The following is a 13,454-nucleotide window of genomic DNA, read 5'->3' on the forward strand; positions in this document are numbered from 1 at the left end:
TGCTCTTTTCTTGCAAATCAGCCGTGCAGATTAAAAAAAAGGAGTATTGCTTGCATTGACAGGCTGCAGCATTGAGGGCCCACGTAGGGTGCGTTAGGGGGGCTCAAGGCAACGACGGTAGAAGCATCGTACATAACCTGGATGAGCTGCCCCAACACACAGGCTACAATCCACGATCCAACACGACTATCACTTTGTGCAATTCAAGATCAGCTTACTTCCAGCATGACCACTCCTAAACCTCTAGAGTACTCGGCTGATTTGCAGGAGTTTGCCATTCCTGCACCAGCGTACTTGAGTCAACATCCCCAACATGATGTCCTGGTCACTGGAGCAGTGGTGTTTGACAAGGATGGCAAGCTTCTGCTGGTACAACGTGCAGCCGATGAAAGAGCGTTTCCCGATTTCTGGGTAAGTTTGCGGAGGATAGATGTTGCTTTTGATTGGCACTGTCACATGCCAAGTGCGACGAGTGGAGATTAACAAACAACAGGAGATTCCCGGGGGCAAGGTGGAAGATGACGACGAAACAATTCTACATGCTGCGGCACGGGAGTTGAAGGAAGAAACGGGACTTGGGGCGACCCGGGTGCTTCGAAAGGTGGCGCAGTTTACATTTGAGGACGAGAAGCCCGGTCGGCCGACGACTCGGTGGTTGAAGCTCATTTTCGAGATGGAGGTGGAGCATGCTGACGCCGTCGTACTTGACCCGGTGGAGCATCAGCGGTTTGTGTTTGCTTCTGAGGAAGAGGTCGTCAATGAGCGGGCGGGCGAGATAGTGTTCAAATACATCAACGCGACGAACAAGGCGGTCAAGCTCGAGGCTTTCCAGCGCAGAGGGGAGGCCCAGCCGTCTTGATCGGTGTCGATTGTCATTTACTAGCGGACGTCTGAACTTAGTATGTGATCCTTCACCCAGGGGCCGCAGCATGTGATGGCGGCCCCGTCGATAAGCGACGGGACATGCGTAGGCAGGCATGTATGCATGGAGACAATGGCCTGCAGGTGCATGCTTGGACGGCGCTGGGCGGGCGTACATGGCCAGATGGTGCATCACAAGCGCAACTGGGAACGAGTGAAGGCGGCCAGGCATGTCTCCGACCTGAAACCCATCGCACGCTTATGTAATTGCCAGGCCGAGTAGGAGGACAGGCAGCACAGTAAGTATGTAAAAAGCACAGTCGCGTGTGTGGCAGCTGTGATCTGATCGCTGCTTTTGCCGCAGACTTCCGTGCACCCCAGCGCCCGCACTAGTCGCTACCTACCGCAGAAGACGACCAGACGGCGGGCGAATCACAACATCATCCCTCGACGACGACAACGCTGAGTGAGATCGAGACGGCGACGACATGGCGGCCGAGCACTCCTTCATGGCCTCCGCAGTGCCTGCAGTGCCTGCAGCGCCGCAGCCGCTCGCAGCCCAGCCCAGCAGTAATGCGTCTCCGTAGGTGCTGTCGCGCGCCCTTCGAGTACCGCATGCTCATGATCGTATAGGCCGTCCACAACACCACAGTCGCAGGCTGCCTCCGCCGCTGCTGGCCCAGGACATCCCTCGTTCCGCCGACAACGCGCCAGCCGGGCGTGCGAAAGTGAGTGCAACACCCGTCTGCGCAATCCCCTGACGCGCGAGAGAAGATGCTGTCGAGGTCGGTGGGATAGTTGAGAGGGCCTGCACGAGCCTCGGCACCTCGGTCAACCACACAAGAGACGACGATTGCTAACCACGACGCATCGCAGCATGTCACGCCAGGAAGGTGAGCACTTGGTCGCCATATCTGCCCCGCTGCCGCCACTAAGCTCACGATTACAGGTACGATGCGACGCTGCCTCGCTCGGCATTCCCTGCACCAATTGCACCGCCTTTGGCATCGAGTGCCGCATTCCCCAGCCTAAGCGCAAGAAGACACAGACGGCCCGCGCAAAGGACGCTGAAAGGTACCATGACTGCACCCCCAACCATCTACACACAAACCTGCCTGTACAAGCCTGACGCTACACCAGTGAGCGAGGAGACAGCGACGACCGCTCCCCAGCGAGCACCTCGGTCGAGCCGCGCGAGAGATCAACCGTGTTCAACGCCGAAGATGGCACCCCGTCCACCACCGTTTCGTCTGCCTACGCCGCCCAGCAGGCCACCCATAATGGAACCTATGTGCAATTCATGAAACCAAAGTTTGCCAGGGCCCCGATCAAGGAAGCTGGCCGTGTAGCATATCTGGGCGAGTCTTCCAACCTGTCGCTACTTGTCCACGACCGCTACGGCACCACCGATGTCGTCCACTATCCCCTGCCCGAAAATGTGCGAGGCGCAAAAGCAAGAGTTAATGAGATGGACAACATGGAGATTGAGATACTACACCAACGGGGTGCTTTCCTACTTCCCCCGCGCGCTCTGTGTGACGAACTCGTCGAGGCCTTTTTCAAATGGGTAGCCCCCGTCGTTCCTGTGATCAACCGCAGCCGCTTCATGCGCCAATACCGCGATCCCAAGAACCCCCCTTCGCTTCTCCTGCTACAGGCCATACTCCTCGCAGGCTCGCGTGTCTGCACAAACGCACAGTTAATGGACTCCAGCGGCTCGACAACGCCCGCCGCAATGACCTTTTACAAGCGCGCAAAGGCCCTCTACGATGCCAATTTCGAGGACGATAGGGTCACCATTGTTCAGGCGCTCATTCTCATGGGTTGGTACTGGGAGGGACCTGAGGATGTGACCAAGAACGTCTTCTACTGGACAAGAGTGGCAATCGTAGTAGCTCAGGGCTCAGGCATGCACCGAAGCGTCGAAGGCTCGCAACTATCCCGATCTGACAAACGCCTATGGAAGAGGATTTGGTGGACATTGTACAGTCGCGACCGTTCAGTAGCTGTCGCACTTGGCAGACCAGTGGCCATCGATCCCGAAGATTCTGATGTAGAGATGGTATCAGAAGACGACTTTATTGACGACGAGACGGACCACCTTGCAGAGTACCCACCAGATCCGATCCATGTCCAATTCTTTATCAACTATGTCAAACTGAGCGAGATTATGGGACTGGTGCTGTCGCAACAGTATTCGGTCGCGTCAAAACATCGCAGGTCAAATGCTATTGACCTCACTCACAGTGACATGGCTCTTGCCGATTGGCTACAACACTGTCCACCCGAAGTGCAGTGGGACCGCAGCCGTCACCATTTCTGGGCTGCCTTGCTCCACTCCAACTACTAGTAAGTTTCCCCGCTACATGTAAATAACCTAGTCTAACACCAGCAGCACTACTTTGTGTCTTCTGCACAGAGCACACATGCCGCCGGCAGGCTCACCAAAGGCCAACAATTTAGACGGTTTTGGCGAAGAGCATGCCTACCCTTCAAGAAACATTGCATACCAAGCAGCTGCCATGATTACTTCAATTATCGAAAACCTCCGAGCTCACGACGAGATACGGTATACACCGGCATTCATCGTCTACAGCTTGTTCTCGGCGCTCATCATGCATGTATATCAGATGAAATCCTCAAACAAGTCCATCGTCTCGGCGACGGAGCAGCGACTGCAGATTTGTCTAGATGCTCTCAAGGAGGTCTCGAAAGTCTGGCTTGTTGCAAAGATGGTCCATACCTTGTTCGAGTCCATTCTTGGCAACAAGCATCTTGAGGAGCGTTTGCAAAAGGCTGCGGGTAGGAATCACAAGAAAAATAAGGTTCCTTCTGCGCCGCCAATACCACCGCCACCACCGAAACCTGCCCAAGAATCGTCTAAACGCAAATTTGATGACATGGACTTGGGCTTTCCAGTCCCGAGCGGCCCTCCAGCGGCGCAGGTATCCTATGAGCGATCAAGACCACAGACTCCCGCAGTTACACCCTCTCGCGATTTGCAGCCTCAGCAACAGATGCCCCAGATGAGTACAGGATCACCGCAAATGAACCGGCAAAACCAAGACGCTTTCATGGGACCATCACGATCGGGAACACGCCCTACAACCCCATTCAACCCATCGTATTCTTATCCTGGCACGCCGCCAGATCTTTTCCTCATCACCCGCGACACACCAAACATCAGCCAGGAGGTCTGGCAGAATTTCCAACCAGATCAATTGTTCCCTGCTGATACTCAAGTCAATTTCCCACAAATGTCGCCAATGCAGAATCACAGTCTTGTAGATCCTGCGTTAAGTCAGCCCCAAAATATGTCTATTCCCCAGCATTCACAGCAGCAGGCCGCGGGCGGTCAGCAGTCGATCCCACCCGCGCAGGCCAATGTAGGCATGTCTTCAGGGTACGAGAACAACAGTAATCAAGCTTGGCAACAGCAGGTGGAGATGATGTCTCAAAATCAACAACAGCACGGTGGACAGGACGATGCTTGGAGCAATAGTTCTGGGGGTAGACACAATCCCATTGTGCCCATGAGCCTGAATGTAGATGACTGGTATGTTGTGTTTCTGATATTGTTCTTCACTCCGCTGACGTTCTGGAATAGGTTCAACTTCTTTGGCATCAACGGCGAGACTGACATGTCACACCTGTTTCAACAAGGTCCTTCATAAACCTTTTAATTATATGCAGCATATTGTGCATTTTCGAGTTGGCGTAGTAGCTAGGCGCCATTTTGCAGAAGAAAGCATCTCAAGGCGTTTAACGAGTCCGCGTCCTATGGACGTGTCTCTTCCTAGTCTGGGCTGTAAATGTAGCTAGGATAATCTGTATACCATATCAAAATAACCAATTCATAAGATTTAAGCTCATCTGGTCACGATCAAGTCCTTCATCTACGTCTTGTCTACGCGCCACCATTCAATGCCTTGAAAGATTGGCGTCTGCTTGGACTGGCTCAGTATGTTCCAGTAGGATTCAAATGCTATGATAATGTTGTAATCTGTGGTTTTTTGTTGAAATGCTCGCCTAGGGAGGAGTGTATCGTCCCTGGTTGGGTTTGATACAATCTACCAACTTCACCTGACTTAGCAGAATGACAACACATCCTGAAATTAATTAATAGAAACATGCACACTATGACAAACCTGCACTAATGTTTCCAAGCTTACAGGCCTCAGTGCTCGATACTTTGCGGTCGCGGCGGATGATCCACCGGTTGCCGCTCCCCGCATTTGGTTCTATACCTAGTTTGGCCTAGCACACTTTGGCTTTCGGAACCTCCAACATCATGCACGCGAGACGGACCAGAACAACGTGAGCCAGACGCATCCACGTACACAGGAGTTGGCTAGCAATACTGGAATCAGGTTTGTGACAATTTCTTAGCGCACAACTCTTGTCGGTCCCCTTGCTCCCCCTTAATCTGTAAAGCCCGAATTGGAGTCGCACCACGCCGCACGTCGCAATCGAGCTACCGTCATTGCGCCTTACGGTCTCACCCACGAAGCAGTTGCATCATCACCAGTCCCCTTTGTCGCTGCTATCACCACACGTGCCCTGTAAAATTTCCTGCCTCTAGTATTGTTGCCTGCAGCGCAGCTCCAACTCTAGTATTTTGATAACACCATACTGACTACCCTTTCACTATAGATTAGAGTCCAAAACCACGACGACGTACGTCTTTGGCGATGTTTCAAGCACAACAGAATCAGGGCCGCGGGGCACCCCTAGGCGCGAACCGGTTACAAAACGGAAAGATGGGTGAGAATGCTCTTGAAGGGACAGATACATCAGTAGGCTGACCTCGGTTTGCGGGCAGGAGGCGGGTCTCAATGGGGATTTGGAGCCCCCATGGGCGCACCGGGACTATCAAACGCGCAAACAAGGACAAACAATGGTGCCATGTCAAGCTTTGCGCAAGCAATGGGTGGTTCGCAGCCACATACGCCGCTAAATCTTGAGTAAGCCTACCTTTACAACGACGAAGAAGACACAAAAGGGCTGTGGGGCAAGAGGAAGCCTGAGATGTGGAACATGGTGGAATATGAGAAGCACGATTTGGATGTTGACAATTACAGGGAGTTCCCCTCGTTATCAGGCGCACCGCAAACGCAGCAAAATACGTCTGCGCAACAGATGTGGGCAAACCCGACGCTACGAACAACACAGCAGAATCAACAAAACACGATAGGAAGGCCACAAGGGCAAGGCCAACAGCAAGGTCAGGGACAGGCTGGGCAAGCTTCGAATCAGCAACATCAGAACCAGGGCCAGGATGATTCGTCGCAGAGCCAGTTTTCGGGAGCCGGCGATGACTACCGATTCGGCGGACAGGGGGGTGTCGGTCAACTTGGAGGTGTCCAGCCGCAGACAGGCAACATTGACGAGTTTCCACCGTTAGGTGGCGGTGGCGGAGACATTGCCCCGGATCGAAGAGCGGGGTTAATACAGAATGCTGCGGCATTTGGAACCAACGCGAATGCTTTCCCAGGGCTCGGGCAAACACGGAATGGCCTTTCAAGTCCGACGGACAGCCAGCAAGATCGGGGCATCAATCCCACTGTAGGTGGAAGGGGCCTTCCAGGTGGAGGTAGGCAAATGCAAAATCGCATGCAGCTCCAGTCACTCACGCAATCAGCATCACGAACGCCATTTGAGAACATGCGAGCAGGCAACCCTTCAGATGTATGTGCCTTATGGGATGAAGTAGTGCGCTAGCTAACAATATGAAGAGCAACCAACGGACAGCCCAGTCTGGCAATATGTTCTCCCTGGGTCATCAGATAGGAATGCGGAGTGGTGGTGACCTTGCTCCGGGCGCTCAACGGGCCCAGCAAGGCCAGTTCGAGCAGACATTTGGGGCTGATGCTATGGGCTCACCAAATGCTCAGAGTATGCCACACAAAAAGCTATCCGAGATGACCGACTCAGAACGATATGGATTGCCCGGCCTTTTATCTATGATTCCGATGGAGAGCCCTGATTACTCCACCCTAGCCATGGGCCAAGATTTGACTGTTCTGGGTTTGGATTTGAGTCGACCTGAGTGAGTGCCTTTCCACGCATTGAATATTCTCGCTAACAGCGCCTCTAGCAACTTGCCACTACATCCAACATTTGGTTCACCCTTTGTCGAATCAAACGTCAAGCCAGTAATACCGCCAGATTTCACCCTTCCAGCAGCGTACACGGTGACAAATGTGCCACCACTCCATTCCAAGATGACGAGTTTCTCAGCAGAGACGCTCCTCGCCATCTTCTACCAGTACCCAAGAGACATCCTACAGGAAATTGCCGCACAAGAATTGTACAACCGCGACTGGCGATGGCATATCAAGCTCCAGCAGTGGATGATGAAAGACCCAGATCTGCCAGCGCCCATCCGTCTCTCACCAAAGGAAGAACGTGGCTGGTACCTCTTCTTTGACGTCAACAACTGGAGAAGAGAGAGGGTGCGTAATCTCTTGTGTCTATTTTGAAATATCTATAACTGACATGAAAAACAGAGAGAATTCGAACTCAACTATGATCACCTCGATCAACGCCACGGCAGCCCTGCAATGACGGGACAGATGTAGGGCGCCCGTGACGCTCAACGGGCAACAACTGTATAGTTATGATGTATGTAGCAAAGGGCATGTGGCTGCTCTAGTGAGAAGGATTCTGTAATTGCTGCATTGTAAAGAATGAGAAGCTCCTGATGTGCATTGTCGGGTTGTTCATGATTTGATTTCTATTTCTTGCGTGTTCTGTTGTGATGTGATGTGATCCAATGAATGATTTCTTAAGTGACTGTGCATGCATGCACCCTTTTTTGGCTTCACAAGTCCGAGATATTTACATTGTTCAATCCACCTTACTCATTCAACACCAACACTGCTCTACACCTTTGCTACTTTTTTTTTATTCTGCCATAGCAAAGTCTTCTCATTATCTAATCGGAACTACACCCATGACCCTCAAGTCCTCGGAAATACAGAGCCTAAATCGCCATAGTGCTAGTACTGGAACTACTAATCCATATTTCTTCTACATCATCCCTCTAGTTTCAACATCGAGCAACAAAAGCAGCACATCAGTATCTCCCATCTATTTACACACACACACACACACACACACACACACACACACAACCGTCCTTGTCGACATCAACCAAGCACATCCCAGTTCCACGACGCTACTCCATCAAAACTCCCCCCATTCTATTCTTTCAACTGAACCAGCAAAAAACCCATTCCTTGCATCGACGCACTCATTGCCAAAGTCATACGTCCTACTTGACTAACATACGAACACTGTACTTTTGACAAACTATTGAGAATCTGTATCTCCTGTTTTTTTCTTAAAAAAATAAATAAATCTTTTGGCACGATGATAAGGGGGGGATGGATGGTAAAAAAAAAGTGATTTCACAGGGTTTAAAAAAACGATGCGGTAGCGAGTGTAATATGTTTCTCTCTCTCTCTCTCTGGTAAAGTCTAGACTTGAGAGAGAGAGAGAAAAAAACACCTGAGGTAAAGGGGATTTGTGGTTTCGGATATATATATATATACCGCATATTTTGTTATGTGCGTACTTGGTTTGAATGTTACTTGGAATTGTACATATTATTAAAAGAAAATACTCCTCGACCACGCGGATGCGCGAGGATCAGGACATATAATGCTATTACACTGCCTACATTGCCCATTGACTGAGGAGGAGGAGGGGGAGGGGGCGTGGCGGAGATGCTTAATGTACGATTATCATATCGTTCCAGCCTGCTCCGTCGATAGAAGGGCACCACTGCTCTTTTTTTTCAATGGGCTTTTAGACCTAGTGAATTCCATGATCTAGGCCCCACCCACATGTGGGCGGCTGGAACGAAAGGCGGCGAAGAGATAGCGTGGAGAAACGCAAACTATGTGCCGTAGCTCAAAGAGTACAGGATACACACGTAACGTACTTTGGTTATGAACACAGCGGCTAAAGCATTTAGGCAGGAGGTATGCAAAAGAAAATGAGAAACGGACTACGCACTCGTGCTGATTTCAGTATCTGGTCATTTAAAGGCCATATCAGGCCGCAGCAGAAATGCCTCATGACTATCCTGGAGTTAGAGATTTCGAATCCTCCTTGCACATTCTTTGATGAAGAGGAAAAAAAAGGGGGGGATCATGGAGACCGTGAAATCCGATACTTCAAGGCGCTCCCCATGACCCACGCGCTTTCAAGCCCCATTCGTGGCCGCTTTCTTAGGCTGGCTGCTCACGATGTCCCCAACTGGCGCTATCAGCATGCAAGTAAGAGGAGACATATCGTCAGTATGAATAGGGAACTAAGCTCAGAGCCGTATCTGCTTGTCATGCTGCTTACGTCGCATGAGACATATCTGCCAAAGTGTTATGATTTTTTAATTTTCTTCCCGGTCCTGCAACTGGCATGTTGTGAAAGGCGCTAGATGATCATATCACGACAGACCGACAGACCAGCAGGCAGATGGGGCGGGGTGGGTCTTTGCATCATGCATATCCCAAAAGCCAGTGCCGACCTGTCTTATTGTCTTTCTTTTCGGAGGAAAGAGAGGGAAAACAAAGGAAAACTCGTACCCGATCATACAGCGAACAGACCATGCGCTAGGAATCTTTTGACGGGCGAGAAGAGAAAGGAAAGTGGATTCTGGCATCGTACCATGTTCATATACCGTAACTGCACGTTTGATAGGATGCTGGGAGAAGGGTTTGCCACCGCCATGTAATCATTGGGTTTCTTTGACACCCGAAGTCTCTAGTCGCTAGGCAGTCATTCGGGTTGCTGTTCAAGATCCTCGTTTGGAAATCGGACACGAGAATAAAGTATGACGAGATTCTGCAGCATGTCAGGGTGACTAACGTATCCAACGGTCGGGTCTCCGTGGTACGGACATCAGCGGAGACGCCGGGATGGGTTGAAGTTGCGAACGACATTCTCTTGAAAACTGCTGATAGTCATAGCTTCGGAGGTACCCAGCTGAGTCGGAAATCTCCTAAACGCAAGGCCTATTGGTATGGACAGGGACCGGGTTGCTGCACTTCTTTCTCATCAAGTCGGATGGCAAGAAGAATGGTTGGTTCCTCCTACGGTTTTGAAGATAATCCCTTGAATAAAACCCGGAACGACCGACAGTCGGTGCGTTGTCATTGTTTGTTTCATTGCTGCAGCCGCTGCCTTGGCTAATTTGGATCAAGAGGATTACGACAGCTCACATTGACGGCATGTCTAGTGCCAGCTGTTGTGTTCAGCTGACACAAATCACGAACAGTCTGCAATTTCCAGGGGTAGATGATGGTCTAGCATTTGGTCCAGCTTATTTCAAACGGCGGTCCAACGAAAGTGTCCAACGATAACGGGGTGAGATTAGCATTAGCCATGATCCAAATTAGCTACACTCGGTGAGAACAGTCGAAACCCACTGGATAGTCACTCGAGGCAAAAACAATGCTTGTTTGAGGCGGGGTTGGCGTTGTGGAATCAATACAGCATCTGAATGTCGCGGAACTGTGGCGTCGCTGATTGCCCGTCCCCGGATTAAGGGATTTAGTGTTCTAACACTTTTGTGGGGAACAGGTGTATCTTGTGACGGCTCTCGTGTTGTGGCCTCTCTAGAAACCGTTTTTCAGGTTTAGACTTGAACCACAGAGAAATGTGACTTGTGTGGCTAATCACATCTCGTAATGAACGCCTGACCGGTGATGTCCCGATTTGGGAAGGAAGGAGCTGTCCCCATTCATAGCCGCATCATTGGCTTCCACAACATTCGCACAGACCAATCGTTCTTGAAGTGAGCCGACAGAGGTGTGGCTATAGAGTGTCTTTGTCGTACGCGTAGATCTCGGGAAGTGACCGAAATTGGTATTCAAAGGCTGTAGGCATAGCCTTCCTGCTTAGGTATCGATTTCGGCTTTTTGGTGCCCTTTACTTGCTAAAGAAACCAGGACCAGACTGAAAAGCCTTTGTTGTGAAGTCTTGGCTGACGTGTACGAGAAGCACTCTGTACGTCATGTAGGCGCGGCGCTGGCATTTTACCTATCCAAGATGTATATGCCCCCATCGATAAGTGGTTGGAGGGGCTATCGAATTTTCTCTGGAGCACCAATTGACAAGGTGTTTGGCGTTGATTTTGTGATTATGCGGATGCTATCGGCCGCTCCGTACGACGCCAACGTTCGCTACCGAGCCGTGATGCTGCTAGCCAAACCGAATTCCATATTAGTATGGATTAAGGGAGTAGTAGTCTTGGACATTGCGTGATACTGATATGCCAGAATGCTAATCGAAATCTCACAGTCTCTTCGGCTGTTGAAGACATGGATGCCGTGGCAACCTGATTGTGCAGATCGGCGCCTTGCGAAACACCAATGGGCATTGCAAACAAAGGGTACACGAGCGTTTTTAAGCCGGAAGTCGAATCAAAGTAGGGTTCATCGCCTCCTAGCGACTCGGGTAGCCGTTGGCGTAAGCTGTGCTGGTTCAACAGTTCCACTGGATCCGTTGTGCGAGTCTTCGAACCGTAGAAGATGAGCGGTTCGCGCACTTGGGCTAGCTACCATCCTGTAATTGAAGTCGATTCTAGTCTCGTGTTCTCTGCGCCAAATGGGCTGATTGAGGAACGCGCTGAGGGTACGACAAGACAAGCCCACAGCGGTATCACCTGCGCTCGCTCGCGCACGAGGTAGAATAGGAGCCCATGTTTGCAAGAAAATAAGTGAGATGGGTATGGAGTTGGCTACCGCTTCACTCCTAGAACCAGCGAAATGCTAGCCCAACTATGAACGATCTCCGGCGCAATGTCGGCGTGGGCGCTGCCATCAGTCGTCGCAGGTCCTTGATCAAAGAAGGGTTTGCGTCGGCGGGCCCGATGGCTAAATCCCTTGAATTTGGTTGACAAATCTACAGACGGGCTATCCAATCGTAATTCATTGTCCCATGGTAAGCAGATTTGGCTTCATTATTGTTTGTAGACGCTGGTTTCATCGTCGAAAATTGATACCATTATGGAAAGATGGATTGCTCAGTTCAAGCAAGCACCGACCCATGTTAGATTTTTTTTCGGTCATTTGATCAGGGAGACCCGGAATAGCAGTGCTTGTGCAACAGCTCATACGCCATAATCAACAAACAGCAATTGCGCCAGCATGGCAACCATGCAGCGTCCAGCCTTTGTCGAGTCGGCTGAGACAATCAAGAAGGGTCTATCATGTTTTCTGGTTTTCCGACAATGCATTTGAGGCGGCTGCAGGTCGCCATGAATCTATCGATCATGGCCACTGCTTTGATGCCGGTCATGAGTGTCACGGGGCAGACGGGAGGCAGCAGCTGGCTGTGTCTCGATAGTAGACGCCGCGCAGGGCCGTCGAGTGCTTGGTGACGTCCAAGTGCACAGTGAGATCTCTCGAAGGGGCAACCTCCTGAGCCTTCTCAGCCACCATGTCCCTCTTTGCTTTCAACGGCTGTCGTGCTAGGATGCAAGAGATGCCATGGCAAGTGCCGAAATCGCCAGGGAGAGCGGGCACAAAGTGCGGTGAGGTGCTCGGAAAATAAGCGGCAGGCGTGCCTCTGCATCTCCCCTCGGAGAGGGCGTCAGATGACGGACCGGAAATGGAAAGTGAAGAGGGCCCGGGACAATTCCATGTTGGCTGCTGCGGCAAGCCTGGCGGCCTGCGTCCCTCACTCGAAAAGCTGATGACGAGCTGGCGATTGGATCAGGGCGGACATGAGCCTTTTACCTCGAGGCAGGGGATGCAATGCGAAGAGGTGGGAACTCATGGCGCGTCAGCCCCCATGGCGTGGTGGACGGGCACAACGTGCAAGACAGACACATGAACGCGAGGGAGCATGGGAAGTGAGATGTCGTCCCACAAGCACCGGCCGTCTCCGTCTGGGTCAGGAGAGAGGGCCTCGTTGTGTCGAGGCTGCTGGCGGGCTGTATGTACATAGATACTTGGACACACGCAGACACGATGACGATGGGGGGTTTGGGAAGTTTGCGGACGAGTGTCGTACGACGGGGGGAGCAGCAGACGCCAAGGAAGGGCTAGTACTGAAAGGGGGAAGGGGCGGGTACAAGCGGGGGGAAAGAGCAAAGGGCAGCCGCGGGAAGGTGCACGTCACCACCGGGCGGTCCTTCCCGATTCCCTGCCCTGCCCTGCCCTGCTCTGCCGCCTGTGCAGGTCATGGCATGCCATCAATGCCCTTGGTCGTTCGCTCGCTGCTCGTCCGCCCGCCTGGCCTGTCCTGTCTTGTCCATATGCCTGCCCGTCGTGTCCACCATCCAAGGGAGCCCCGCCGCGGAGAGGGCGACGGCGGCCCATCGCTCTGCGCCATCATTCCCCCCCTTGGCCCCCCACCCCCTCTCTGACCACCACTACCACCGCTGCCCCCTACCATGCCCCCAGTCTCAATATGCCGTTCGCCGCGTCCATCTCGTACCGTAGCCCGACAAGCAGCCGCTGACACTGTGACTTGCTGCAGCCGCTGGGAGCACTGCCTGGCTCTACCCGCTTTCGGAGCTTTGCGCAGTCAACCATCCATTATGTCGGGTCGGGGTGTGAGCGCCTGTGTGTATGTATGTA

At 52.0% G+C, this 13,454-nt stretch overlaps 6 protein-coding genes across 6 annotated transcripts; 5 read left to right on the plus strand and 1 right to left on the minus strand.

Moving 5' to 3' along the window:
* Positions 1 to 225: 225 nt before the first annotated feature.
* On the plus strand, positions 226 to 859 carry COCVIDRAFT_101821 (hypothetical protein; the record flags this gene model as incomplete). The annotated part of the gene is made up of 2 exons (XM_014700125.1): positions 226 to 411; positions 494 to 859. 2 exons carry the CDS (start codon positions 226 to 228, stop codon positions 857 to 859), a joined length of 552 nt encoding a protein of 183 aa, XP_014555611.1.
* Positions 860 to 1,349: 490 nt separating this feature from the next.
* COCVIDRAFT_38655 (hypothetical protein) lies at positions 1,350 to 4,535 on the plus strand (the record flags this gene model as incomplete). The annotated part of the gene is made up of 7 exons (XM_014700126.1): positions 1,350 to 1,444; positions 1,495 to 1,589; positions 1,738 to 1,754; positions 1,811 to 1,935; positions 2,002 to 3,210; positions 3,257 to 4,417; positions 4,469 to 4,535. 7 exons carry the CDS (start codon positions 1,350 to 1,352, stop codon positions 4,533 to 4,535), a joined length of 2,769 nt encoding a protein of 922 aa, XP_014555612.1.
* Positions 4,536 to 5,552: 1,017 nt separating this feature from the next.
* Positions 5,553 to 7,442, plus strand: COCVIDRAFT_101962 (hypothetical protein; the record flags this gene model as incomplete). Its single annotated transcript, XM_014700127.1, has 7 exons — positions 5,553 to 5,625; positions 5,684 to 5,825; positions 5,943 to 6,454; positions 6,503 to 6,549; positions 6,597 to 6,910; positions 6,959 to 7,316; positions 7,371 to 7,442. The coding sequence occupies 7 exons, from the start codon at positions 5,553 to 5,555 to the stop codon at positions 7,440 to 7,442; spliced, it is 1,518 nt and encodes a 505-aa protein (XP_014555613.1).
* A 1,502-nt stretch (positions 7,443 to 8,944) lies between these two features.
* Positions 8,945 to 9,304, plus strand: COCVIDRAFT_101836 (hypothetical protein; the record flags this gene model as incomplete). Its single annotated transcript, XM_014700128.1, has 1 exon — positions 8,945 to 9,304. One exon carries the CDS (start codon positions 8,945 to 8,947, stop codon positions 9,302 to 9,304), a length of 360 nt encoding a protein of 119 aa, XP_014555614.1.
* Positions 9,305 to 9,539: 235 nt separating this feature from the next.
* Positions 9,540 to 9,809, minus strand: COCVIDRAFT_101837 (hypothetical protein; the record flags this gene model as incomplete). The annotated part of the gene is made up of 1 exon (XM_014700129.1): positions 9,540 to 9,809. The coding sequence occupies one exon, from the start codon at positions 9,807 to 9,809 to the stop codon at positions 9,540 to 9,542; it is 270 nt and encodes an 89-aa protein (XP_014555615.1).
* A 2,786-nt stretch (positions 9,810 to 12,595) lies between these two features.
* On the plus strand, positions 12,596 to 13,240 carry COCVIDRAFT_16865 (hypothetical protein; the record flags this gene model as incomplete). Its single annotated transcript, XM_014700088.1, has 2 exons — positions 12,596 to 12,807; positions 12,838 to 13,240. 2 exons carry the CDS (start codon positions 12,596 to 12,598, stop codon positions 13,238 to 13,240), a joined length of 615 nt encoding a protein of 204 aa, XP_014555574.1.
* Positions 13,241 to 13,454: the final 214 nt, after the last annotated feature.

The sequence above is a fragment of the Bipolaris victoriae genome (genome assembly GCF_000527765.1).
Source record: "Bipolaris victoriae FI3 unplaced genomic scaffold scaffold_53, whole genome shotgun sequence".
NCBI lineage: Eukaryota > Fungi > Ascomycota > Dothideomycetes > Pleosporales > Pleosporaceae > Bipolaris > Bipolaris victoriae.